The sequence below is a fragment of the Oncorhynchus tshawytscha genome, unplaced genomic scaffold (genome assembly GCF_018296145.1).
Source record: "Oncorhynchus tshawytscha isolate Ot180627B unplaced genomic scaffold, Otsh_v2.0 Un_scaffold_4246_pilon_pilon, whole genome shotgun sequence".
In the NCBI taxonomy this organism is placed as follows: Eukaryota; Metazoa; Chordata; class Actinopteri; order Salmoniformes; family Salmonidae; genus Oncorhynchus; species Oncorhynchus tshawytscha.
In genome coordinates, this window is record NW_024609831.1 from 947,156 (window position 1) to 972,452 (window position 25,297).

The following is a 25,297-nucleotide window of genomic DNA, read 5'->3' on the forward strand; positions in this document are numbered from 1 at the left end:
CAATTTTAATAGGGATAGCTATGTATTTTGGAGGCGTTTGTAACAGACATACAAAGGCTTCACTGTTTTTTGCAGTAGCTCAATGACTGAACTGAGCTCAAAAGTGAGGGAAAAGGCTTTTGAACTAAATATTCCTACCGCAACATTGCATTCTGGGACGTGTCCCCTGTTCGGGTTGTTGAAGTCAAGATGGCTGTAAACACCAAACAGAGACTAGAGCATGAAATAGGCCTTAAATGAAGTTCCTTATTCAATAAAATCGCCCATCACCGTCAAGAGCCTTGAGCAGTAACATAACGATTTGTTGAACATTTATCCAAACTGTGGAGAAAGTGTTAATTCATACAGTTACACAGGATCACGGGCAACTGCGGGAGAACGTCTCGTATGAATTCCGACGAGAGGGACTGTGAGTGTGCGCTACCACAGGCCGAGACATCCCCTGCAGGAGGATACGACAGGTCGGCATGGAGATAAATAGAGTGTCGTGGTTTGGGGAAGGGTGCATGTTTCTGTATCGTAGCAATAAAATGATTCCCAACTTATGGTTTCTGGCTAGCTAGCTATGTAACTGGCATGTAAAATGAAGTAAAAGTGCAACATTCCTGCAGATTTCCAGGTATGTAGGCAGCTAGTTAATGTTGCCCTCCAGCTAGGCTAGGCCTGAAAAGTGAATTTAGCAACCGCTAGTTGGCTAACTAGCAATGCTACTTAGCTAGTTATTAACATAACTTTTAGGTAGCTAGTTTGTTTACTGTTCTGATTTCACGTTAACGTACAGTTACGACGATGTATTGCTGAATTGTAACCATGTTACCTAAAACATTATCGCCTGAACGACTAGCTACTTAGCAAGCAAGCTGCACGGTCATCACTCTGTCTGCGTTAGCTAGCTGGCCAACGTTAGCTACTTGTATCGGTCTTTGCAGATTTATATTCGCTGTTCCTGTAGACATTTCATCATCAGTCAGAAATTTGTTTACATTAACATAAGATTAACTAGCGTTCACTTACTGTTAGTTGTTGTGGCTGTCTTAACTAGCTAGTTAGCTCACGCTACACTAGTAAAAATCGTTTCACTCGCTAGATAAGTTAGTTAATTGCTCTGCTGTAGCTAGCTGTAGTAGGTAGGCTAGATGGTTCTGTCAACAGATTTAGCTACATATTCCTGACCTAAGCTATTGATGTATTTGTTTGTTTAGAATACAAGAGGAGTCTGACATAGAAAACACGGAAGCAAGCCGAATGTAAGTTTATTTTAAGTTGTCAGTCATGTCATTCAGTGATTAACATACAGTAGCTAGCTACAGTACAGTACGTTAATTTAGTCACCTACCTCAGAACATGTTAATTGACTATCTATGGAATGCTAATATTTAATATCTCCCTCCTTACACTAACCAATGAATGTCCACAGTCATTTTGTCAAAGTGTCACCATCTATGCACCTTAATGTTAATAATTTTCCTCTTTGGCTTCCACACACCATCCCTCCTGCATGGTCTGCTGACTGCAGCAGGCACACAGTGGATGCTGAGTCCACATGTTCCCAATGAAAATTAATGTTTTCGTTCTTAAATGTTTAGTGGCTTATCTAATTTCCAATGAAGACCACATTGATATTTATAAATGACATTAAGTTCCCTTTGTTTTTAAAAAATGTTTACCACTTTGGATGTTGATAAGACTGATTTCAGTGCTGTTTTGATTGAGACTCGCAGCCAGTTTCATAACTCTCCATGCTTCCAATCTGAATGGCCTCCAATTCAGGAAGCGAGCAGCCGCCAAGCATCTAATAGAGCGCTACTACCACCAGTTAACTGAGGGCTGTGGGAATGACTCCTGCTCGAACGCGTGGTGCTCCTCGTCCAGGGGCTCCCACCGCTTGGACAACAACGCAGCCGCCGTCAAGGCCCTGGAGCTGTACAAGATCAATGCCAAACTGTGCGACCCACACCCCTCCAAGAAAGGCACCACAATGAATCATTGTGTAAGGGACGACTTCAAAGGTGTGTTGGCATAAGTGACTCATTCGTGCATCAATACTTTTCGGAGTGTTTCAATTGTAGTGCAGAATTTCAGATTCAGGCTGTTGATCTTAACTGAAACTGTTAACTTTTTAGCCATAACTGGATATTACATATGCTGCTTAATTAACTGTATTACATTGATGTTTTCCAGATGTGAATTACCTAACAGAGGAGAAAGTGTATGAGATCCTACACATCTGTGGAGAGAAGGAGGACTACTCCCCTCTGATCCGGGTCATAGGACGGGTGTTCTCCAGCGCAGAGGGCCTGGTGCAGAGCTTCCGCCGGTCCAAACCACCCACCAAGGAGGAGCTGAAGTCCCTCCAGAGCAAGGACGAGGACAAAGACGAGGACGAGGAGGAAGCGGCCGCCTGCTCCGCTGCTGCTATGGAGGAGGACTCACCCGGTTCCTCTTCCCGGTTAGACGGCGCTGCATCAGGGGACAATGATGTGGGGAAGCTGGGTCCTGATGAGGTTTCTGTGGACATCGACGCTGTCAGGAGGGTCTACCAGAGACTGCTGTCCAACGGTAATATCGAAACTGCCTTCCTCAACGCACTGGTCTACCTGTCGCCCAACGTGGAATGTGACCTGACGTACCACAACGTCTACTCCCGGGACCCCAACTACCTGAACTTGTTTGTGGTGGTGATGGAGAACAGTAACCTCCATAGCCCAGACTACCTGGAGATCGCCCTGCCCCAGTTCTGCAGGGCCATGAGCAAGCTTCCCCTACCCGCGCTGGCCAAGCTGGCCCGCCTGTGGTCTCACTACAGTGCTGAGCAGATCCACCGCATAATGGAGACCTTCCAGCAGCTCATCACCTACAAGGTAGCTAGATTCTCTTGGTATTTTGTCTTTTCTTTTTTTTCAGCCTACATAGAGCTATGAGATTCCTCTGTAATGAAAAGCACTATACATATTAAATGTATTGTTATTTTAATTACTAAGGTGGTCAGCAATGAGTTCAACAGCCGCAACCTGGTGAACGACGACGATGCAGTGGTGGCAGCCACCAAGTGCTTGAAGATTGTCTACTATGCAAATGTCATGGGAGGGGAGGTGGACACGGAGCACAACGAAGAGGAGGACGAGGAGCCCATCCCTGAGTCCAGCGAATTGACACTGCAGGAGCTGCTGGGGGAGGAGAGGAGAAACAAGAAGGGCCCCCGAGTGGACCCCCTGGAGACTGAGCTTACCATCCGGACTTCCGACAGCCGGCGGCCCCTCATCCCCTTTGAGGAGTTTGTCAACGAGCCCCTGAATGAAGTCCTAGAGATGGACAAGGACTACACGTTCTTTAAAGTGGAGACGGAGAACAAGTTCTCCTTCATGACGTGTCCGTTCATCCTCAACGCCGTGACCAAGAACCTGGGCCTGTACTACGACAACCGCATCCGCATGTACAGCGAGCGACGCATCACAGTACTCTACAGCCTGGTGCAGGGACAACAGCTCAACCCCTACCTGAGGCTTAAAGTACGCCGAGACCACATCATCGATGATGCCCTCGTCAGGGTAAGTCCAAGGCCCTGTTTAGTTTCTACCACCCCGAAGTGTGTACTTGTTTCATCTACTCCCCCTCAAGAATTTAAAAGCATTGGAGTGGTGTTTGTACTGACTGGAGAGAGTGTCCACTATTCGTCACACTAGTATTAGATCATTATTTAACTTCTATTTTTCCTGTTAGCTTGAGATGATCGCCATGGAGAATCCTGCAGACTTGAAGAAGCAGCTGTATGTGGAGTTTGAAGGAGAACAAGGTGTAGATGAAGGAGGGGTTTCCAAAGAGTTCTTTCAGCTCGTCGTGGAGGAGATCTTCAACCCAGATATTGGTGAGAAACCAAGTCGTCAGTCGGTCGATACGTTGCTGACCCGTCACTGTGAGACTGGGATTGGATGTGGTTGATTTGTGTTGCTGTTGTGTTTTATAAAGGTCCTCGTCGTTACTGCAGTGGATGTGGTTGGTTTGTGTTGTATATTGTAAAGGTTGTTCCTTGTCCTTAACACGGCTTCCTTCTCCTCAGGAATGTTTGCGTACGACGAGCGAACCAAGATGTTCTGGTTCAACCCGTCGTCGTTTGAAAACGAGGGTCAGTTCACGCTGATCGGCATCGTCCTTGGCCTGGCCATTTACAACAACTGCATCCTGGACGTTCACTTCCCCATGGTGGTCTACAGAAAGCTCATGGGCAAGAAGGGAACCTTCCGGGACCTCGCAGACTCCAATCCGGTTAGTATTTGAAGTCATGTTTATTAATACAATTAGCTTAATGATATTCATCTCCAGAGTGGGCTTTAAACCTTTGTGCTCCGACATGGCTGTAGACTCCTATGGTGTTACATTACATTTTACTTAGCAATTTCTTTCAGGGCAATCTAGACCTGAAACAGATAAATACCATTGAAATGGTGTTATTGATAAGGTGTTTCTGTCTGCTCTCCCCTGTGTCCTGTTCTCTGTGCAGGTTCTGTACCAGAGTCTGAAGGAGCTGTCAGAGTACGAGGGTAGTGTGGAGGAGGACATGATGATCACCTTCCAGATATCCCAGACGGACCTGTTCGGAAACCCCCTCATGTACGACTTAAGGGAAAATGGTGATCAAATTCCAGTCACCAACGAGAACAGAAAAGTGAGTTTCAAGAATTTTTGGAGAAAATTATTTCACTCAAAATCATGCTTTTAGACATTTTAATTATTAGGATGTTTCTATTTTAGATGTAGCTTATTTGACCAGTGGGGTTGAATAGAGTATGAGGTAGTGTTCTGTCCAGAGAATCATGCCGTTGTTTCATCTTGTGGTCGACAGGAGTTTGTAGCTCAGTATGCGGAGTACATGCTGAATAAGAGTGTTGAGAAGCAGTTCAAAGCCTTCAGAAGAGGTTTTCACATGGTCACCAACGAGTCCCCGCTGAAATATTTATTCCGGCCGGAGGAAATCGAGCTGCTCATCTGTGGAAGCAGGGTAAGCTGTAGAAAAGAGAATTTAGTAATTTGTATTTATTATTTTTTTGTGGTTTTTAAATGTGATTTTTAACTCTCCATAATGTGTATATCACACACAGAACCTAGACTTTCAAGCACTTGAAGAAACGACAGAATATGATGGCGGCTACAGCAGAGATTCACGCATCATTAAGTAAGGAATTGCTTTATTTGTGTGTGTGTGTGGAGGTGATGGACCATTACTTCAAAAGGGACTTGACTGCAGAAAGGAAGTCTAACCATTTTGAAATTCATCAGTTTGATCTGCTGCTGACATCAGGGACAGTGACCAAAAACCCAGAATAGGACACTAATATAAAGCCTTGTCTGTACTTGACCCACCAGGGAGTTCTGGGAGACGCTGCACTCGTTTGCTGAGGAGCAGAAGAGGCTGTTCCTGCAGTTCACCACGGGCACAGACAGAGCCCCTGTCGGAGGCCTGGGAAAGCTCAAGATGATCATCGCCAAGAACGGCCCCGACACAGACAGGTGAGGATGTCTTCCGTCTGCAGCCCACATTGCTCACTCACATCACGTTGGAAACATGCAACGAGCAAATGTGTTCAACTGTGTGTATATATAAATGAATAAAAATAACCATGTACTTTGCATGCGTTTTGTTTGAGGGGAAATTGATGAATTGGCTTCAGATTACAGTGGAACTTCAAGGTAATCCCATTCCAAATGAATGGCCTGTTGACCTTAACAATTGGAATGGCCTTTGACCCCTTCCCTCTCCTCTGCCCCTTTCTGCAGGTTACCCACATCTCACACCTGCTTCAACGTGCTGCTGCTCCCGGAGTACGACACCAAGGAGAAGCTGAGAGAGAGACTGCTCAAAGCCATCCTCTATGCCAAAGGGTTTGGGATGCTCTGAGGCCATGGCTGCCACACTGAAAGAGGACTCCTTTTCACAATCTCCCTCCTTCCCCCATATCAGAAAAAATAAACGAAAGATGACCAACCAACACAAAATCGTTCAAGATTCGAGATGAGAAAAGGCGAAAATCAACACAATGGTTAATCTAAAGGTAGCGCACTCTAGTAGTGGAGTTTGTCTGTGCCAGCGTCCCGATCTCTTGGAGCAGCTTCATTGAACTTCATGTGATCTAAAGTACGTTTCAATTCCCACGTGTGAATGTGTTCTGAACACATCCTTTATCTTATTTTATGTACAGGGGATTGTTTTCCCCCTTAATATTTATTTTAAGGTTGAAATCGGTTATTTTGATCCTTGACTGGAATAACACCTTTTTTTGTTGGGAAAGGGGAGGGCTGGGATTATTTAATAATCTGGATTGTGACAATGATGATGTAGAAACATTTTACCATTTGTGAGACAGAAAAGGCTGCATCCATTCATGTATTGCAGTCCTCTTTGCAGTCTGTTACTTTGCGATCTTTTGGTTGCATCGCTGCAGTCAGAAGCTGATGTGACGAGGGAAACCGTGTGTATGTGTATATGATGTCCTACCCCCCCCACCCACACACACCTTCCATATTATTTAGCCAATCGAACCAGACCCCATTTTCCATGGAAGTGTTTGGAACTTGGAAAGTAATTTCATTCAGACAGCATCTTCAGAAAATGTTTACCTTGAGCATCTGTCCTGAATGACACCCTATTCCCTATCTAGTGTTCTACTGTTGACTAGGGCCCATTAGGGTGCCATTTGGGACACATACATTATTTTCGCCATTGGAGCACTGAGAGTAGACTGAAACTTTGTCGGAGCTGTTGTAAGTGCACTTAGACATTTTCAGAATTATTATTATTTTTGGGCTACAAGTACATGATTGTTCTCAAAAAATTTTTTCTGAAGTCTTCCTGTGTTGCCCTTGTCTAACCGGTATTATATTGTAATCCTCAGTACATTTATATAATCAGAATAGCATTTATTCTGGTTGTCTACACTTCTAGAAGACCAACCCCAAATATGTCCCAGGTTTATCTTCCTTTTAAAATCAAGGCATTTTGTACTAAATTAAATGTCTACAGACATTTGCCAAGTGTTACTGACAAATCTTTGCTCTCCAGTGATCCTGGAGCGATCTAGAAGATTTGTCTCTGTGTCGAAAATAACTTACGACAGCCCTTTTTTTAAATGGTTAATTTTCGATTTGGAAAAGCTACTAGCTGTGAAAATTCCTTCAGCACTGGCACAGTAAACAGTTGATTTGTTTATTTGTCTTTTAGTTTCTGGACAATTCCATAGGGATGTAATCACTGCTTAGGAATGTCAATGGATCCTGAATCCTGATGCCGTCTTTCAGTCAGTTGGGGCGTAAGCAGTCAGCCAGCTCGCAGTAATGTCACTTTTCAACGGTGCTCAGGGCTGCTTGTGAAGAACCTGCCCCAACAAATACATTTCAGATATTGTGCCCTGAGCCTTCCCTTCCTCCATCGCTTCTTTGGGTTTCTGCTGTACCTCATTCATTTGTATCTCTGTTTTGTACTGCTGAAGTTGCTGCTCGCCTGTACATTTAAAAGGACTCCAGGGCCCAGAGAATGGACAACGTTCACCCTGATCTTGGAATTGAAGCAGTCAGTTTATAGGTTGGTTTGAGTTAACTGTTACCTTTAAAAAAAAAAAAAAATGTAATTGATAAAAAGGCTTAAAATCAAGTGTTGTGAAAACATGCTAAATAAAAGTGACTGCTTTTTTCCAACTTGTACTTGGTGAAGAGTTCATTTTAAACATATGCGAAAAAAAGGATTTGTAAGACTTTTGAGGATTGTATATGTCATTTATGATTCTGAATTACTCTTCCACTTTTTTACTGTCTCGTACCCCAGTGAAGTTAACCAAGACATGTTCATTTATTCTACACCATACATTCAGTCGATTGGCTTAAAAGAGCCGAGTTGTTCAACCTCTGAAAAGAGAACATATCACTGAAAGGTCAAATAAATATGTTTGCATTTCATTTGACCGTTTTTAAGCTTCTTAGTTTTAACAAGTACAGTACAATCTGAGTTTAAGTGGAAATGATAGTAAGCCAAAAACATCCAATTATTTTCAGATAATGTCCATTTCAACTGACCATTTCAAAAGGACACCAGCAGCAAAATTCAACTACCAGTATCTTTTGGATTCAAATACAGACCAATTTTGGATATATTTATTACAAAATAAAAACATTTTGGTATCACTTTAAGCCTATCAAACAAGCAGGACAAATAACTAAACTCAGCAAAAAAAGAAACGTCCCTTTTTCAGGACCCTGTCTTTCAAAGATAATTTGTAAAAATCCAAGTAACTTCACAGATCTTCATTGTAAAGGGTTTTAACACTGTTTCTCATTCTTGTTCAGTGAACCATAAACCATTAATGAACATGGAACGGTCGTTAAGACACTAACAGCTTACAGACGGTAGGCAATTAAGGTCACAGTTATGAAAACTTAGGATACTAAAGAGGCCTTTCTACTGACTCTGAAAAACACCAAAAGAAAGATGCCCAGGGTCCATGCTCATATGTGTGAAAGTGCCTTAGGCATGCTTCAAGGAGGCATGAGGACTGCTGATGTGGCCAGGGCAATAAATTGCAATTTCCATACTGTGAGATGCCTAAAGCAGCACTACAGGGAGACAGGATGGACAGCTGATCGTCCTCGCAGTGGCAGAACACTTGTAACAACACTTGCACAGGATCGGTACATCCGAACATCACACCTGTGGGACAGGTATAGGATGGTAACAACAACTGCCCGAGTTACACCAGGAATGCACAATCCCTGCATCAGTGCTCAGACTGTCTGCAATAGGCTGAGAGAGGCTGGACTGAGAGCTTGTAGGCCTGTTGTAAGGCAGGTCCTCACCAGACAACAACGTCGCCTATGGGCACAAACCCACCATCACTGGACCAAACAGGACTGGCAAAAAGTGCTCTTCACTGACGAGTCGCGGTTTTGTCTCACCAGGGGTGCTGGTCGGATTCGTGTTTATGGTCGAAGGAATGAGCGTTACACCGAGGCCTGTACTCTGGAACAGGATCGATTTGGAGGTTGAAGGTCTGTCATGGTCTGGGGCGGTGTGTCACAGCATCATCGGACTGAGCTTGTTATCATTGCAGGCAATCTCTACGCTGTGCGTTACAAGGAAGACACCCTCCTCCCTCATGTGGTACCCTTCCTGCAGGCTCATTCTGACATGGCTCTCCAACATGACAATGCCACCAGCCATACTGCTCGTTCTGTGCATGATTTCCTGCAAGACAGGAATGTCAGTGTTCTGTCATGGCCAGCGAAGAGCCCGGATCGCAATCCCATTGAGCACGTCTGGGACCTGTTGGATCGGAGGGTGAGGGCTAGGGCCATTCTCGCCAGAAATGTCCGGGAACTTGCAGGTGCCTTGGTGGAAGAGTGGGGTAACATCTCACAGCAAGAACTGGCAAACCTGGTGCAGTCCATGAGGAGGAGATGCACTGCGGTACATAATGCAGCTGGTGGCCACACCAGATACTGACTGTTACTTTTGATTCTGACTCCCCCCCCCTTTGTTCAGGGACACATTATTCCATTTCTGTTAATCACATGTATGTGAAACTTGTTCAGTTTATGTCTGTTGTTGAATCTTGTTATGTTCACAAATATTTACCCATGTTAAGTTTGCCTTAAATAAACGCAGTTGACAGTGAGAGGACTTTCTTTTTTGGCTGAGTTTATGTTTGAATCTAGGTATACTTTTGACCAGTGGAGGCTGGTGGGAGGAGCTATAGGAGGACTGGCTCATTGTAATGGCTAGAATGCAAAACATTTAATGGTATCAAACATATGGAAACCACATGTTTGACTGCGTTCCATTTATTCCATTGCAACCATTACAATGAGCCCATCCTCCTATAGCTCCTCCCACCAGCCTTCACTGCTTTTGACTAGTCAACAATACAGTTTATGGTTATAATCCACTTGGATGGAAAGCTATTTAGATCTAACCAGATCTAAATTGTGAGTATGGGTTATAGATTTACATTTAATGTCCGTTTCTGTCAAATATGTGGAGTAGATATTCTGCATGTGATTATTTGTCCTTCATCACCTCATCCATCCCCCTGCCTGAGGGGTTTGACCCTGGCCTCCATGTTGCTGATGCGCTGCTTGACCTTGGCCTGGTATGTTGCCCACTCTGCAATCATTCTGGTGAACTTGATCGTCATGACCTCCATGTTGGTCTCCATTGTAAGGACTTTGTTCTCCATTTCTTTGGGGTCGGCCTTGTTTCCCAATTCCTCATCAATGAGGTTGTCTTTCATCAAGATGGCCTTGCCTTTCTCTTCCAGAGCGTACTTGGCGTCAGGGTACTCAGTGAGAGCATCCATCAGGTCGTCTTTAGACAGGGCGAAGAGGTCAGAGTAACCCACGCTCCTGATGTTGGCTGTTCTTCTGTTGCCAGCCTTACTGCCCTTGATGCCCAGGATACTGAGATCTCCGAAGTACGCCCCATCGCTCAGCACACACCACTGTGTTACCCCGTCGTCCGCCACCACAGCCAGCTTCCCTTCTTTGATGATGTACATCTCTCGGCCAATGTCGCCCTTCTTACAGATGTAGTCTCCGGGGCTGAAGACCTGCGGCTGCAGCTTGAGCACAAGCTCGATCAGCAGGCCGGCTTCGCAATCCTGGAAGATACGCACTTTCCTCAGCGTCTCCATGTGGACGTTGATGGCAATCTCAGCCTTCAGCTTGTCCGGCAGGTTCTTCAGAACCTCCTTCTCGTCGCAGGTCTTCTTCTCCGTCCACAGGTAGTCAAACCACTTGACCACCCTGGCCTCCAGGACCTTGGAGACCTTACGAAACTCCATGTACTGCTTGATGGAGTCGATCTTGGCCTGGAACTCGGCGCGTGCCGCGTTCATGTTGGAGATCATGGCGCCAACGTTACCAACAATGGTGGCAAAAATCAGCACGCCCGTGAGGAAGTCGGCGACTACAAACAGGTACTCGATGTCTCTGACAGGGGGCGGGGTCTCTCCAATGGTGGTCAGGGTCAGGGTGGACCAGTAGAGGCAGTAGACGTACTTCCTGGACAGCTGGCCCATCTCGGGGTCAGTGATGTTTGGGTACACCCAGGTGTCTGAGCCGAAGCCCAGGAGTTTGGAGAGGGCGTAGAAGACGCAAGCGTTCCAGTGGATGATGATCAGGATGTAAAGCACAAGGTTGCCGATTCTGAAAATGTTGGGGTAGTTTGTCCTGGTTTCCGTTCGGTCGAAGAACTCAAAGAGGCGCGCCATCTTGCCGAGGCGGTTGAATCTGAACTCTGGATTGTTGTAACCGTATGGAATGAAGGCAAGATCGGTAGGTATCATCGATATGATGTCATATTTAAATTGCTTCTGGGCTCGGTAGTGTTCTTTTAGTTTCACTGGGTCCTTCACGAGCAATCCTTGTTCCAGGAAACCTGTTGATGACATTTCAAAGCTTTATCGCAAATACTGAATTGTTGAACAAGGCTATGTTATGTAGAAATGATTTCAACAACCCTAAACAAGAATGGTTTTACCTGTCCTAGATCTCACAAACGTGTCAATGTAATAGATGACATCTGAAGTGTAGTCAAGAACCATCCACAGCATTACATAGTTGGCCTGCAGGTCATTGAAACTAGCTCTGGGAGATAAGCAGAAACACAAGAGTATTGATCATTCACAATTACTCAACAATATCTTGGGAAACTCTAAAACTGGAATTCTAAAACAGCACACACCTTGGCACCAGAAGCATTAAGTTGTAGAATGCTGGGACAGCTACTATTGTCAGCCATTGGTAGTACATATCTGTGGCAGGGTCAATGATCCACACTTCTTTACTGAAATAAACATAAAATACAAAGCTTTTTCCTGTTAACTTATAATCCATTTTTTTTGTTTGTACATATTTGACTTCCATATAACCATAGAATCTGAATATACTTACGGGGGATCAGGCTTCTTCTCATCCGGTTTCTTATCAGGTGGCTTCGGGGGATCCGGTTTCTTCTCATCCTTCTTCTCGTCTTTTTTGCTGAACACATTATTTTTCCACATATCGTTTTATCAATCTCAATGAAGCAGATACTAACTACAGCACAGCACACTATTATACAAGGGGAAAATAAGAGGATTATCTACAGCAGGTGTACTCAACCAAGCCTCGTTTCACCATCCTGATCTGGCAAGCTAACTCTGTTTTTCTATATGAAGCAGCGGAGGCTGGTGGGAGGAGTGGACGTGCTCATTGTAATGGCTGGAATGGAATGGAGTTAAACATGTGGTTTCCATATGTTTGAAGTGTTTGATACCGTTCCATTTATTCCCTACCAGCCATTAAAATGAGCCCGTCCTCCTATAGCTCCTCCCACCAGCCTCCACTGATACGAAGTGAAAAGAAACAAAAGCTCAGCAGTCTGGATGGTGGATCAGGCTAATCAACTGAACTAACGTCACTCTTACAGATTTGTTTGGTGATATTGGATTGTAATGTTCATGGAGGGTGTTATTTGGTTTCAATTAGATTTTCCATTGCATGAAACTATGTGCAATGATTTATCAAGACCAGAGGGGGGCAGCATGCTACTGTCAGGTCAAAAGAGTAGTGACAGGTCTCTTGGCTTTCTCCTGATATTTCTTTGTAATTTGTCATTCTTTGTGCTCCAGTATGACATTTATAAAAACAAATATGTGTCTGATCACAATTATGTAACACAAAATACTTTGGAGAGTGACAGGGGGGAACAAAACCATATACAGCTATTTATTTACACCCGCAATAACATCTGCTAAATATGTGTGTGACCAATAACATTTGATTTGATTAGATTAGTTACTACCTACATAGTAAATGAAAGGTTCTGAATAATTATGTAAATGTTATATTTCAATTTCTTTTGTTATAAAAACCTGTTTTTGCCTTGTCATTATGGGGTATTGTGTGTAGATTGATGAGGGGAAAAAACGACATTAATTTTAGAATAAAAAGTTTTAACGTAACAAAATGTGGAAAAAGTCAAGGGGTCGGAATACTATCTGAATGCTATAGTTGGTCCACTTACTCATCCTTGTTGTTGCAGTTGTTCATATTGTATGCTGCAAGGGGCCATTGACCATTGCTTGAACAAATATAGAAATACACGTGTTAGCTTCAAATCTAAGCAGCTATTTCATTTCTAAGTCATAATAATTGCAACATGAGAGAAAGAGAAATTGAGCAAAACACACACACACACACACACACACACACACACACACACACACACACACACACAGGGACTCACTTCCTCCTGCGGACTTGGTCAGAGAGTCTGGTGTTGGACATGCTCTCTGCCCTCCAGGCCTCTCTGAACTCTGTGTGTGACTTCATGGTTGAGTCTAAAGGAAGGGCATCTGAGGGCTGACTACTGTGAGATGACCAGCCCTTCACCAACACCATGAAGCGAGACAGCCTGAGAGAAATTCATTGTAATGTTGTTCAAATGATATTCAAATATTGAGAAAACAACTATACATGCATTATAAAACAATGAGAAACAACTATACACACATCATAAATTATAAAGAATAAAAAACACATTAAAGTCTATTGACTTATTTTCATTGTAGTCCTTAAAATGAGCATAAATGTAAATAATGATATGGAAAAAAGACATCTGCACTGACCTGGACATGCCTCCTGTCCCCGTGAAGGAGGGGTCCAGTTGGTCCTCATGGCTGCAGCGTAGAGAGGACACCAGGAAGAGAGTGAGGCCTCCACCAGGCTAAAAATATACACTGAAATTGTACTAGCTTGGGATGTGTCAACGTTTGTGTTTCCTGTGTTTGGAGTGTCACTACACGGCAATAAATGATGATCGCACAGAACGCTTACTGGCATTCAAAAACAGAGTCTGTGTGTTGTTGGCTCTTCAAAGTAAAAGCTTTCAAATCCTAAACTAAACCCAAGCTGGTAAAATCCTGTACATTTCTTACCTGCTGCCACTCTCAATCTGGTCCAGGTTGTCGGGGGTGTTTACCGAACAGCGGCCGTGGCTGGGATAAGACTGCTCCGTGCTGATCTTAGGCATCTTGGTTCACTCTATGGTCCCCAATGCATCAGGCTGGTGGACTGCTGTGAACAGAACAGAATAGTGAGGATACTTTAGAGTAGGATACATATAGGGTTTGATTATTTACATTGTTCACAGTCTCACAAGTCAACAACTGTTTGTTAAATATTAAATATACCTACAACTATAACAGAGACATTTCAATGTTGAAGCCTAGAAATTGAGGCAACAATGTTCATATCAGTAGTTGTGTACACCCACATTTTATAGTAATGTATCACAAACGTATAAAGTGTATGACTATGATTCAACTATCTATTATAGGACAACTCTAGGTCTAGGATGACTCTGTGACTCTCCTAGAGGGGAGAAGTATGAATAGGGATTTTAAGGGATGGTGAACCACATGTCTCACTGTGGATTTAGAAGGGATTTTTACAGACTTAACTATGGTTTTAACAATCTCACTTCATATAGACTGATTCACGATTTTTATGAATCTACATTGTATCGATGAATGTGTGTTGGACGTGTACTGACAAAGACATTTGCTTAATAACAACAATAAAAAACTCAAATGTGATCTAAAAAAAATACGATTTTTCTTGTTGGTCCACAACCACACAACAAGTGCATAATAGACTTCCACTGAAGTAATGCTTTGCTTTCCAAAGCGTTACATGCACATGATTTGGTGTATTGACATGACCTGCCCATAGTATGCCGTGTGTGATGTCTTTGAATGGCCCTGTCTGAACCTCAAATTGAACAACTAAATGAGATAGAGTTAGAGTTAGAGAAAGAATACTGACACATTAGTAAGGCATGATTGTATTATTCTGCGCAACATGTTTTATTTGAAATCAAAGACAAAAAATATTGAAATGGAATATGTATTGGTGCTTATTTTTAAAATGTCAAATAACGGATTAACACGCATTCAATCTAACATTTTACAACCTGCATGCAAGGAATAATTAATTAATTAATTAATCCACACATTTTACAACACTTTCGGGTAGGCTACATCTCTACTGTTAAGAATTACGAAGGAGACCGAATTAAATCCAATTGATTGACTTTTTCCCTTTCAGAATGTTTGATGTTTCCAATGTTTCCAATATATCTATAATTTATGTTAACATGTCTTTATGGTTGATTATAAACTATTTCAGCAGCTGGTGATAATAATAAAAATCTGTCAAAAAAGTTAGAATAAAGCCTACATCCTAGTTGTAATTTTTTTAATTACTTTTTCAAACTTTGAGTTAATTCATTGTGATTTAATTTAGTTGTTTAGTTCATCCTATTTTTTAACACAGTAGTCTGCTTAAATGTGATCTAATCAGAACGTCCTCACAAATTGCCTTGCCAAGTAGCCATAGCTGCTTGTATCTATCCTTTATTGTTGGTCCTGATTAAATGTAGGCTATACGAAAACATTTTATCTAGCTATAACATTTGATGAATTCTATATTATTTGCAACAAAACGGAAAATTGGTTCTTTCTTTAGACTACCACACAATTTGTGCAAATTTCTAGTCTAAATGTACCTGAATATAGTTTAGGGAAGGATAGTCCTCAACCAAATGTCTTCGTCAAAGGAACTCTCGATGTGATATAATCCCATGTTTTCCTCCTTTGCTTCATAGGCTACACAAACGTTTTCCAATCATTAATTCCTCTTTAGACACGGCCTTACATTACTTTCAAATGTTATACTATTGGACACAACGACTTGGAATTATATTTCAGCACCCAGGCCAACGGACAGCTCCCCCTGTGTCCTTTATTACCCAAGCAGCCTTCTTTAAACCGTAACGCACTTCCGTCACCTTCATGAACAGTCATTAACTGCTTGGGGGGGGAAGAAAAGAGAGAAGGGAGGGGTCTGTGAGCGCCACCGATTGTTGCGAAGTGAAGTTTCTACAACTTTTAACGACTACCACATAAGGGCAGTATTCATTTAGTTTCGGAATTTTTGCCATTAGTCTACAGTTAGGTAAGATAGTACTTGTTCAGGTGGTGAAGTCCTATCATTTATCATTAGATGTTGCCTGAAATAAATAATGTCGTGCAACAGAGTCCTTGCAATGGGCCCTAATGTCAGTCACCCTTGGACCAGATGTCAGCTCTTCCACCAGGTTCGACTAAACAAGGTTCAGACCAGCCTGCCATAAGTACATGGTCATGAGAGCATATAAAGAAGGAAGACGGATTTACTCTTTGGCTCCAGTGAATAATATAGCAGGAGTCAGAAGGATGAGATGAACTGGGGCTTAAAGAGGCTAAAAAGATCATAGTCCATTAGAAATGTAGAGCGTAGCTCATACTCACCCCCTCTTCCTGCCTTCTTGAAAATGAATCCCTAGACTCCCACTTAGCAACATTGCTCCTCCATTGGGACTGAAAGAGGTGCTATGTGTTGCTCCTCACCTGCATAATAACAGATAACAAGAAACGTCCCCTTACGGATTGGATAAGTGGTCGAAATATGGCGTAAATTCCACCTAGCCTATCAGAGGGCAAGGTGAAAATATTGTAATATTCCAGACAACTATCCACTCCATTCATATCTACACAAGTATCTTGTAAGTAGTGGGTAGGTGTTGATTTAGGACTGGGTGATTGGTGTTGTGTCGTATCAGGCAGGTAGTTTACCTACAGTTTACAAATACAGGAAGAGCCAAGTGCCCTTTTCTGCCCTTAGCTTGGTAGGACACGGTTGGCGCTCTTCTTTCCTTCAGCACAGCCTGGGCCACGAGCTGCTGTGAGATGTCACCGATGTTCAGAATGTCTCACCCACTAGGCTACTCTACTGGATGGCCACAGAGGCCCCACCCACATGTGAAAAGTGGAGAAGACAGAGGGGAAATCCTCCGTCCTCCATCTATAGAACAGAAGCTCTAATCTTAGATTTAAGACTCCAGCATGTCCCTAGATCCACTAATGTGTTTCCCTGGTCCAAGTGTTAAGTCAGTTCTTGTCATGACGGACTTAAGGAACCGCAGAGGCACCCGAATGAATGTGAGAGTAAAGCAATTAATTAGTTGTTCAGACAGTGTTTCTCCACTACCACAGCTATAAATACTTATCAAGGGCTCAGAAATAAACATTGAATTAACAGTCATTAATAAAAGGCTAATTCTGTCCAACAACAATTCCAGAAACTGCATGACCTGTCCTGTTGTTTGTGAGATGTAGGTGTTTACTGGCCATACAACGTTAGATAAAGGGCCAGAAAAGTGATTGTGCGACTGGGGGACATGCATTCGTACCAGGCACCCTCTTCAAGTAGTAGACTAAATCTACACTGATGTAATATTAGAGGCATATTCAGAGTCCATAGACTGAAATTGTATTGAAGTCTTTTTGTTTGTGTTTTATTTGCCTTTACGTTTGAACCTTGTGTACTCCAAAAGCCTACGTGTGGACAGACTGCAGTCATTGGCACTGTGGGATTAGTACTTACAAATGAGATTGCCTCTAATCTTTTGATGGTATTTGGACATTCACAAGAGAGGCAATGACAACTGCAGTCAGCTGGGAAGAAGTTAACAAGAAGAGTCTTCAGGGTGTATTTCAGGGTCTCCCACAATACAGTTGATCAAGATATACAAATGTCTCCTAATATGGAGGAGTCACTTCCTTTTCTCTCACATGAAAAATCATTGATCTTGTGAGATTGTGTGTGTAACCATGATACCAATGATTCACTCCATCCTAGGCGTCATTGTCAATGTGCTGAGGGATCAATTAAAAATCTCTTTGTGCTGGAATAAACAGGCCAATTCAAATCATACACTGCTGTCCTGGAGCATTTCCTAGTATGACCTGGAGCATTTCCTAGTATGACCTGGAGCATTTCCTAGTATGACCTGGAGCATTTCCTAGTATTTCCATATATTTCAGTTTATTAGGTCCACCCATTTAGTACTGGGTTGGACCCCTCTGCCTCCAGAAATGCCTGAATTCTTTGGGGCATGGAAACGTTGCTCAATGGGACCTAACGTGTGCCAGGAAGACATTCCCCAAACCATTACACCACTGCCACCAGCCTGTAACGTTGACACCAGGCAGGATGGGTGATGAACTCTTGCTGCTTTTCGCCAAATCCTGATTCTGCAATCAGCATGACGCAACAGGAACTGGGATTTGTCGGACCAGGCAATGCTTTTCCACTCCTCAATTGTCCAGTGTTGTTGATAGCGTGCCCACTGGGTCTGCTTCTTCTTGTTTTTAGCTGATAGGAGTGGAACCAGGTGTGTGACAAGAACAGAGGAGTTGTGCGTTCCGAGATGCCTGTACTGCGCCTTTATTTGCCTGTTTGTGGCCCGCCTGTTAGCTTGCACGATTCTTGCCATCCTCCTTTGACCTTTCATCAACGAGTTATTTTCCCCCACAGGACTGCCGCTGACTGGATGTTTTTTGTTTCTCGCACCCTTCTCGGTAAATCCTAGACATTGTCGTGTTTTAAAAGCCCAGGAGGCCAGCCGTTTCTGACATACTGGAACTGGTGCGCCTGGGACTGATGATCATACCACGCTCAAAGTTGCTTAGGTCACTAGTTTGGCCCATTCTAACGTTTAATCGAACAGTAACTGAATGCCTCGATGCCTGTCTGCCTGCTTTTTATAGCAAGCCACAGCCACTTGACTCACTGTCTGTAGAAGCCAACCATTTTCGTGAATGGGGTGGTGTACCTAATAAACATCCCTATACATGGGCTACGCACTTAAGACCCCATATGTGTTAACCAAACCACACATTCAAAGACTCACGAAGGACACACATCAGGGAACTAAGACATTCATAGTAAAGTCTCTGTATAATACCCCAGATATAATAATTATAATAATAATAATACATTTGATTTCCAGACACCTTTCAGGACACTCATCTTACATTAAAATGCCTACATAAAATCTAGTGCATATCCTCAGCCAGATCTAGACAGGACTGTTAACATGAGAGGATGTAAATTGGGATGAGTGAAGAGGGCATGGCTTTTCCTTTGGGTTTCTTCATATTATCTCATAGGCTCAATCCACCTTTGCAGGTTTAGTAAAATGGAAAGACCCACAGGTAGGTCAGGGGTGGCCAACCATCCTCCTGGAGAGCTACAGTACTGGGTGTCTGTAAAACAACAACCATTTGTTAGATATTATGCTTCATTGTTGGCTAACCTATTAATTTATTTTAACATTTCATACAGATGCCTGGTCATAAAGTTTAACATTTGTGGCATAATATAAATTATTATGATGAACAAAACATTTGAGCTTTTTTCCACTGAGGATCAATCAAATTCATAATCTGTTATCTACATAATCTGTTATCTACTTGCCCTGTGCTGTAAAGCCTAACCCATCACCATCCTGTATGTCTCCAGCAGTGGAGGCTGCTGAGAGGACGACAGCTCAAAATAATAGCTGGAATGGAGCATAATGGCTGGAATGGAATGGTATCAAACCAGTCACTCAATTCCAACCATTGTTATGAGCCGTCCTCCCTTCAGCTACTTCCACTGGACTCCAGGCAGTTGTTTATTCTATTGTGTTGTGGGTAAACGCAACAATAATTGCTAAACCCATGTGCATTTCTAATTGCTTAACAATCTTTCGCTTCACTCCATTCACACCACTGGGTCCCTGATCTGCCCTACTAACTGTGCAGTTGTCAAGCTAGAGGAACACCTTTGTGTCCTGGGGGGCCTGTATTATCTCCCCTAGGACCCAGCACTAGGGCATATGGACCTTGCACAGAAAACAATTGGCCATATATCAGCAAAACAAATTGAATGTCTGCGTGCTGATTGTTGCTCCCTTCAAATAAACTCAGGGAAGGAGTCACAAATGATATGAGGTACATTTACTTTAGTGTATTAAAGTCTGTCATACATTATAACTTGGATTTGATGGTGTCATTGGGTTATGGTGTCATTTGGGTCATACAAATATATTGTGAGTGTGTTTTCCCCCATTCTCGCTCATTTTATTTTGGCATATTGAAATTTGATTGGGAAATGATGTAGCATTGCTGCCCTCTGGAGTTTAAATGTATTATTCCACTTGATCTTCACCCAACAATTTAATGAAAAGCAAAGCATAAGGATGATAATCAGATATTCATAATTGATTAGTAATGCCTGACCTGTGTCTATAAATTCCTGTCTGTCATGTGAACTGATAGAGATGGTGACTGTTAAGAGAATAAAGACACTTACATTGTGCCTGTCTAGTCTTAACTAAACGTTAAACATTTAACTGCTATAATAAATAAGAGAGAAATCTATGAAGGCTGGAACTGCTGATAAAAAATATGTATGAACATGGAACATAACTTTTATGACTGTTGCATTTGAAATAGAAAATAGAAATTAAGGATGCAAAAACACTAAAACGTGTGATAAGGTCGAAGGGCAAAGACCAAAGTACTTGCTCTTGTGCTGTTGCCAAGTGCCAACTGCACCGTTCACAGTGTCCACAAAGTTTCCTCGTGTCACTGCTTGCCAGTTCTTGCGCTCAATGTTTATAGCTAGGAGCACACGGTCATAGTGATGCAGTCAGAGCAGAAGAATGGCGCAAGCAGAAAGAACACCGAGTTTCCTCCACTTGCCAGTGAGGGGAAAAACGTCTTGTTTCGGATATCTTCGGGTTTTATTTTTTGCACTTTTTCATATAGCTCAGGCAAATAAACAAGGTTTGTATTTTTAGTTGTCATTTTTTCCGCTACATTTAGCCAGCAAGTGTACTATTGCTAGCTAGCAAGCTTAGCTACCGTTAACGACCTAACGTTAGCCTGTGTTCAAGACTAGAGCCAAGGTGTCCAGTGATTGAGGGGGTGTCGGCTTGTATTTGGACTGGCTTAGTAAAGGACATGGCTCAATAGCTAAATGTAATACTTGGTTGCACTATGACCAAACTAGCTAGCTAATATATTCACACATTCCTAACCAGTCCAGTCGCTTCTTTAACGTGTCGGTAACGTCGTTAGCCAAGCTAGCTAAAGTGGCCCTTGAGATTTCAAGCTGTACCGTTCGCTAACTAACGTAGCTAGCTCAATTGTTTTGCCAGTTCCAGTCGTGTTTCACTAAATCTCCTGAACTTAGCTAGCTAACGTAATCATTTTGGATATCTATCACTAGTCCTGAGTAACTTGTAATCAACCTTCACTAGCTAACTTTAGTGCTTGTCACACTGGTTTAGCTGTTCTTTTAAACCAGGAAATAAGTGGTATTTTTAGTTTGTCAAGACCGACAAGTTCAAGTTCATTTATTTGTCATTTACATATAAGCTACACATGATATACATCATGAACTGGAGTACAGTGCAACGAAATGCATACTCATCATAGGTGTGCTCATTTACCAGGTTTGCGTTTTTTCTTAGTGGTTTGCTTTGCTAACAAGCTAACGTTAGCTAACCTCAACGTTATGCTTCATACAGTCAAAATTAAGCCCATTCCTCACTGGGATTCAACAACACAGTAGCTAGCTAGATGGCTACAGTTGTTTAGGGAAGCATTCGTTTGCTAGTACACCTTCCCATATCCAATTAACTGTAACTTTGACAAATAAAAATGTAGCCTATAGCTAGGGTGAAAAGGAGAACTGTTTCCACCAGCAGTTTCAATGTATGAAGCAGTGGTGGGTTGAGTTTAAATGCCACAGTTGAAATGCTTCCTGTCTAAAGTATGGCTGTTTCCTGCATTGCTGAACATAATCATGACATGTTTAAGGAATGCACTGAAAATGGGGACCTATATGCACACTTAACACACCCTACCAATAGCAGAGACATGGATATTTTCATCTGTTTTCTGCTCTGTTTATGGTTGTCAAGTCAACTCTGCCACTTCCTGCAGAATGTAATTATGGAGGGGTCTTTTAATAACTGTTGACAAATTGTGTCTCCACAGCATTCATCCAATCAGACACAATCTTAGAGGTACTTCACTTTGGTGAGGGAGGCCTCTTGCAGGTAAGACATTGTTTCCTTACACTCCCCTCCTAGCGACCACAGAAAGGTACATGACCCTCCCTATACAACATGCACAGCTGAACACACTATCACGCTACTATGTAGTTACTCAGTAAACACGAGGTGAATAGCAGCCTGTGAAATCAAGTATAATTGCTGTAAAAAATTAACATGAGATCAGTATCTTCTCAAAGCTGTGACTTTCACTTTCTCTGCTATATGTATTTTTACCAAAGTAGTCTGTGTTTAGCCTTTATCAGGTTTCTTGGTCGTGTGCTGTTCACTGTTTTAGACGAGACAAACGACAGGACTTCTGTGAGATGTCCAAAAGGACATTTTTGACCGTGATACTACCCAGATATCATAGTTTACAAACATGTCACTGTTATAGAGGCAGCTAGCTCTGGTCGGGCCGGCTGGGTCAGCACACTGTCCATCCCACATGTCACTGCTCTGAAAGTCAGTCACCCCTCCTCTCTCCACCACTGTTCACCTGCGCACCTCGCCTGTCTGTGCTGATTGGCCTTAACAGAGCAGTTGAGGGCTCAACTCATTTAAACCCCCTGTGGAGTGTTTGCATAGTATATAAACATCCCCTCTTTATCTATGATCAAATAGGCCTAGAATTGCAGAGAAGTTGAGGGAACGGTAAGAAACAACAGGTAGACTGCCACCACTTCACAGGTTAAATGGTCCTTGATGAACAAGGGCAGTAGTTGTGTAAATAGAGATGCTGCATAAATATGGCCAAGGCCGGTTTGATTGAAGGAGGTCCATAGTCAGACGTTAAGCTTTTGCTGGTTTTGATGCTTGAATCACTGTAGTGCAAAATATGATTTTTCAATTAGCAGTGAGGTGAATATAGAGTTAATACAGCACATTCTGAATCCAATGCAAATTGGGCACCAGTGTTGGGTTCAATTGATGGGTGTTCCACCTTTGTGGTGGAAACACATCCGTTTGACTGCTGTTATAAAATAAAACGACATCATAATGTCAGAACTGCTCACATTTGCATGCACCAGCACGTCTTACTTATTTGCCTATGACTTTCTGCATCTAGACCTGGTTTGTTTGTTCTGATGATATCATTAGGGGTGGGATAACTTTCTTTTTGTTCCTACGTTTTGAGCCATATCATGTCAGACTAGAGCTATGAAGATCATCTGCTGCTCATCTGATGGTTACTTCACATGGATTTTTCTTTGTTTTACAGATAGAGCCTGACCTTCACCTGGGTTCATATCATCAAAAAAGGTATGATGCATATATGTTTTATTATCTTTGAATGCACCTATGACTCTCTGAGAGAACTGTATCTGTTGTTGCAGGCCACAATGACTGTAAACAATTAATTCATTAAACGTCCTTATGTAACACCAGTCGCACCTAGATAGATAGACTCAAAATAGGAGGGTAAACCCTGGCATTAGAATCACATCTCTACTCAGCTTATCTATGGCTGCTAGCCAATTCCATATGTAGCAGCTTTGCTTCGTAGGAGACTGATCCTCCGTTTGCCACACCTTGATCTCATTTCCATCAACATAGTCATGCTCTTGGAGGTGGGGCTGGTTAGCTGGCTGCTGGGAGGTGGAGCTGGTCGACTGGCTGCTGGGTTTCACTGGAGGTAGACAACGGGAGGGTGTGGGTCTGTGTGTGTCCTATTCACTATGGAGACAGTGGAGGGATGTTAAGAGTTTTCAGGAGGCTCAATCAGAGCCCCCCTGCATCAAGGCAGTGTTAGGATCACATCGGGAGGGGACTGGGTTTACATAGCATGTGGACAGACATCATCGTGAAAAGAGAGAAGTGGATTCCATAAAGTCTCACCCTGTGAATACGTTACCCCTTTTAGACCTCGGTTGTGAAGCTTTCAGCCAAACTAGGTGGCAGTTCGCTACACTTAACCTTGGTGGCATTTAGAAGAACCGGTCTGAAACATGTTAATCCTCTTGAATAATCAGTGTGTGTCCTGCCTTACATTCCTCAGGCCAGGTTAACCGTCACCCTCAGCCAATGAGGTTCCTCCAGATCAGAGGCCTGTCTCTTTCCTTAAGTAAACACACACACAGGTGAACTAAACAGGCTTTCCAGGGATTGTTTGGCAATCTGTGTGTTTCTGTGCTAGGGTCACAAAGTAACTCAATCTGCACAGTGCACTCCACACCGGCGGCACACGCCCATCAGGCGGCACACGCCCATCAGGCGGCACACGCCCATCAGGCAGAAGTACATGTGGCGTGACATAATAAGTCGGTCAGATCATCATGAGAACCACATCAGAAAACATGGATGGGGTGGAAGGCCACAGTGCAGCACGTCATCGAGGCGATTGTCAACATCAGCAGGGTTTCTTTCCCATTACGTTGTGTGTGTGTGCCCTAGGTCTGTTTTGGTGTAAAAAATCTATTTGTGTAAAAATAGCGAAAGCACAGGCCTTGGTTACGATATTTGTGTGCTTCTCTCCAGGGCTTTAGTGGCTCCTTCAAATTAATCTATTTGGTCTGAGTGTCTCACTCCACCCTTTTCACTCTCTTTCATCTGCTCTGAAACTAACAGACTGTTATGGTGGATGGGATCATGTGAGTTTTAGTAAGTTTCACAGAGGGATCTCCTCTCAGTATTTACTATTTTGTAGAATAATAGAGAATGTCAAAACTATGAAATAACATGTGAAATCATGTAGTAACCAAAAAAAGTGTGAAAATAATCTAAATATATTTCAGATTCTTCAAAGTAGCCACCCCTTGCCTTGATGACAGCTTTGCACACTCTTGGCATTCTCTCAACCTGCTTCACCTGTAATGTTTTTTTCAACAGTCTTGAAGGCTGCTTTTCTTTCACTCTGCAGTACTCATTTGGGTTGAGATCGGGTGATTGTGGAGGCCAGGTCATTTGATGCAGCACCATCGCTCTCCATGGTCAAATAGCCCTTATACAGCCTGGAGGTGTGTTTTAGGTCATTGTTCTGTTGAAAAACAAATGACAGTCCCACTAAGCGCAAACCAGATGGGATGTTGTATCGCTGCAGAATGCTGTGGTAGACATGCTGGTTAAGTGTGCCTTGAACTTTAAATAAATCAGTGTCACCAACAAAGCACCATCACACCACCACCTCCATGCTTCAAGGTGGGAACCACATATGCAGAGATTAGAGGTCGACCGATTATGATTTTTCAACGCCGATACTGATTATTGGAGGACCAAAAAAGCCGATACCAATTAATTGGCCGTTTATTTTTTGTAATAATGACAATTACAACAATACTGAATGAA

The 25,297-nt window shown here is 42.8% G+C and overlaps 3 protein-coding genes across 4 annotated transcripts in view; 2 read left to right on the plus strand and 1 right to left on the minus strand.

Annotated features, from left to right (window-relative positions):
- The first annotated feature begins 134 nt into the window (after positions 1–134).
- LOC112221204 (ubiquitin-protein ligase E3A-like) lies at positions 135–7,944 on the plus strand. The gene is made up of 12 exons (XM_042319380.1): positions 135–461; positions 1,203–1,247; positions 1,771–2,009; positions 2,182–2,861; positions 2,982–3,548; positions 3,721–3,865; positions 4,058–4,263; positions 4,499–4,663; positions 4,841–4,996; positions 5,097–5,170; positions 5,362–5,505; positions 5,773–7,944. Exons 1-12 carry the CDS (start codon positions 388–390, stop codon positions 5,891–5,893), a joined length of 2,616 nt encoding a protein of 871 aa, XP_042175314.1. The 5' UTR covers positions 135–387; the 3' UTR covers positions 5,894–7,944.
- Positions 7,945–9,531: 1,587 nt separating this feature from the next.
- Positions 9,532–15,831, minus strand: LOC112220574 (cyclic nucleotide-gated channel cone photoreceptor subunit alpha-like). Of its 2 annotated transcripts, none has more exons than XM_042319368.1 (9): positions 15,590–15,831; positions 13,959–14,094; positions 13,650–13,700; positions 13,268–13,435; positions 13,046–13,102; positions 11,932–12,018; positions 11,723–11,824; positions 11,519–11,625; positions 9,532–11,416 (listed from the first exon to the last, which is right to left on the minus strand). In XM_042319368.1, exons 2-9 carry the CDS (start codon positions 14,051–14,053, stop codon positions 10,059–10,061), a joined length of 2,025 nt encoding a protein of 674 aa, XP_042175302.1. In that variant the 5' UTR covers positions 14,054–14,094; positions 15,590–15,831; the 3' UTR covers positions 9,532–10,058. The 2 variants fall into 2 exon arrangements, with proteins under 2 accessions (XP_042175302.1, XP_042175301.1); XM_042319367.1 differs by having other exon boundaries at positions 13,959–14,097.
- Positions 15,832–20,494: 4,663 nt separating this feature from the next.
- Positions 20,495–25,297, plus strand: part of LOC112221203 (transmembrane protein 131-like) — a 32,068-nt gene continuing 27,265 nt past the window's right edge. The window contains 3 exon segments of the mRNA XM_042319480.1: positions 20,495–20,738; positions 21,957–22,018; positions 23,235–23,275. Coding sequence (XP_042175414.1) covers positions 20,615–20,738; positions 21,957–22,018; positions 23,235–23,275 — 227 coding nt within the window. The 5' untranslated portion in view covers positions 20,495–20,614.

Excerpts from the sequence above, each read along its gene's own strand:
- LOC112221204 (XM_042319380.1), top strand. The coding sequence starts at position 388 with ATGAATTCCGACGAGAGGGACTGTGAGTGTGCGCTACCACAGGCCGAG. Across the intron at positions 1,248-1,770 it reads AACACGGAAGCAAGCCGAAT|GAAGCGAGCAGCCGCCAAGC; the intron begins GTAAGTTTATTT and ends CCTCCAATTCAG. Across the intron at positions 3,866-4,057 it reads GATCTTCAACCCAGATATTG|GAATGTTTGCGTACGACGAG; the intron begins GTGAGAAACCAA and ends CCTTCTCCTCAG.
- LOC112220574 (XM_042319368.1), bottom strand. The coding sequence starts at position 14,053 with ATGCCTAAGATCAGCACGGAGCAGTCTTATCCCAGCCACGGCCGCTGT. Across the intron at positions 13,436-13,649 it reads GGGACAGGAGGCATGTCCAG|GCTGTCTCGCTTCATGGTGT; the intron begins GTCAGTGCAGAT and ends AATTTCTCTCAG. Across the intron at positions 13,103-13,267 it reads GACCAAGTCCGCAGGAGGAA|CAATGGTCAATGGCCCCTTG; the intron begins GTGAGTCCCTGT and ends TATTTGTTCAAG.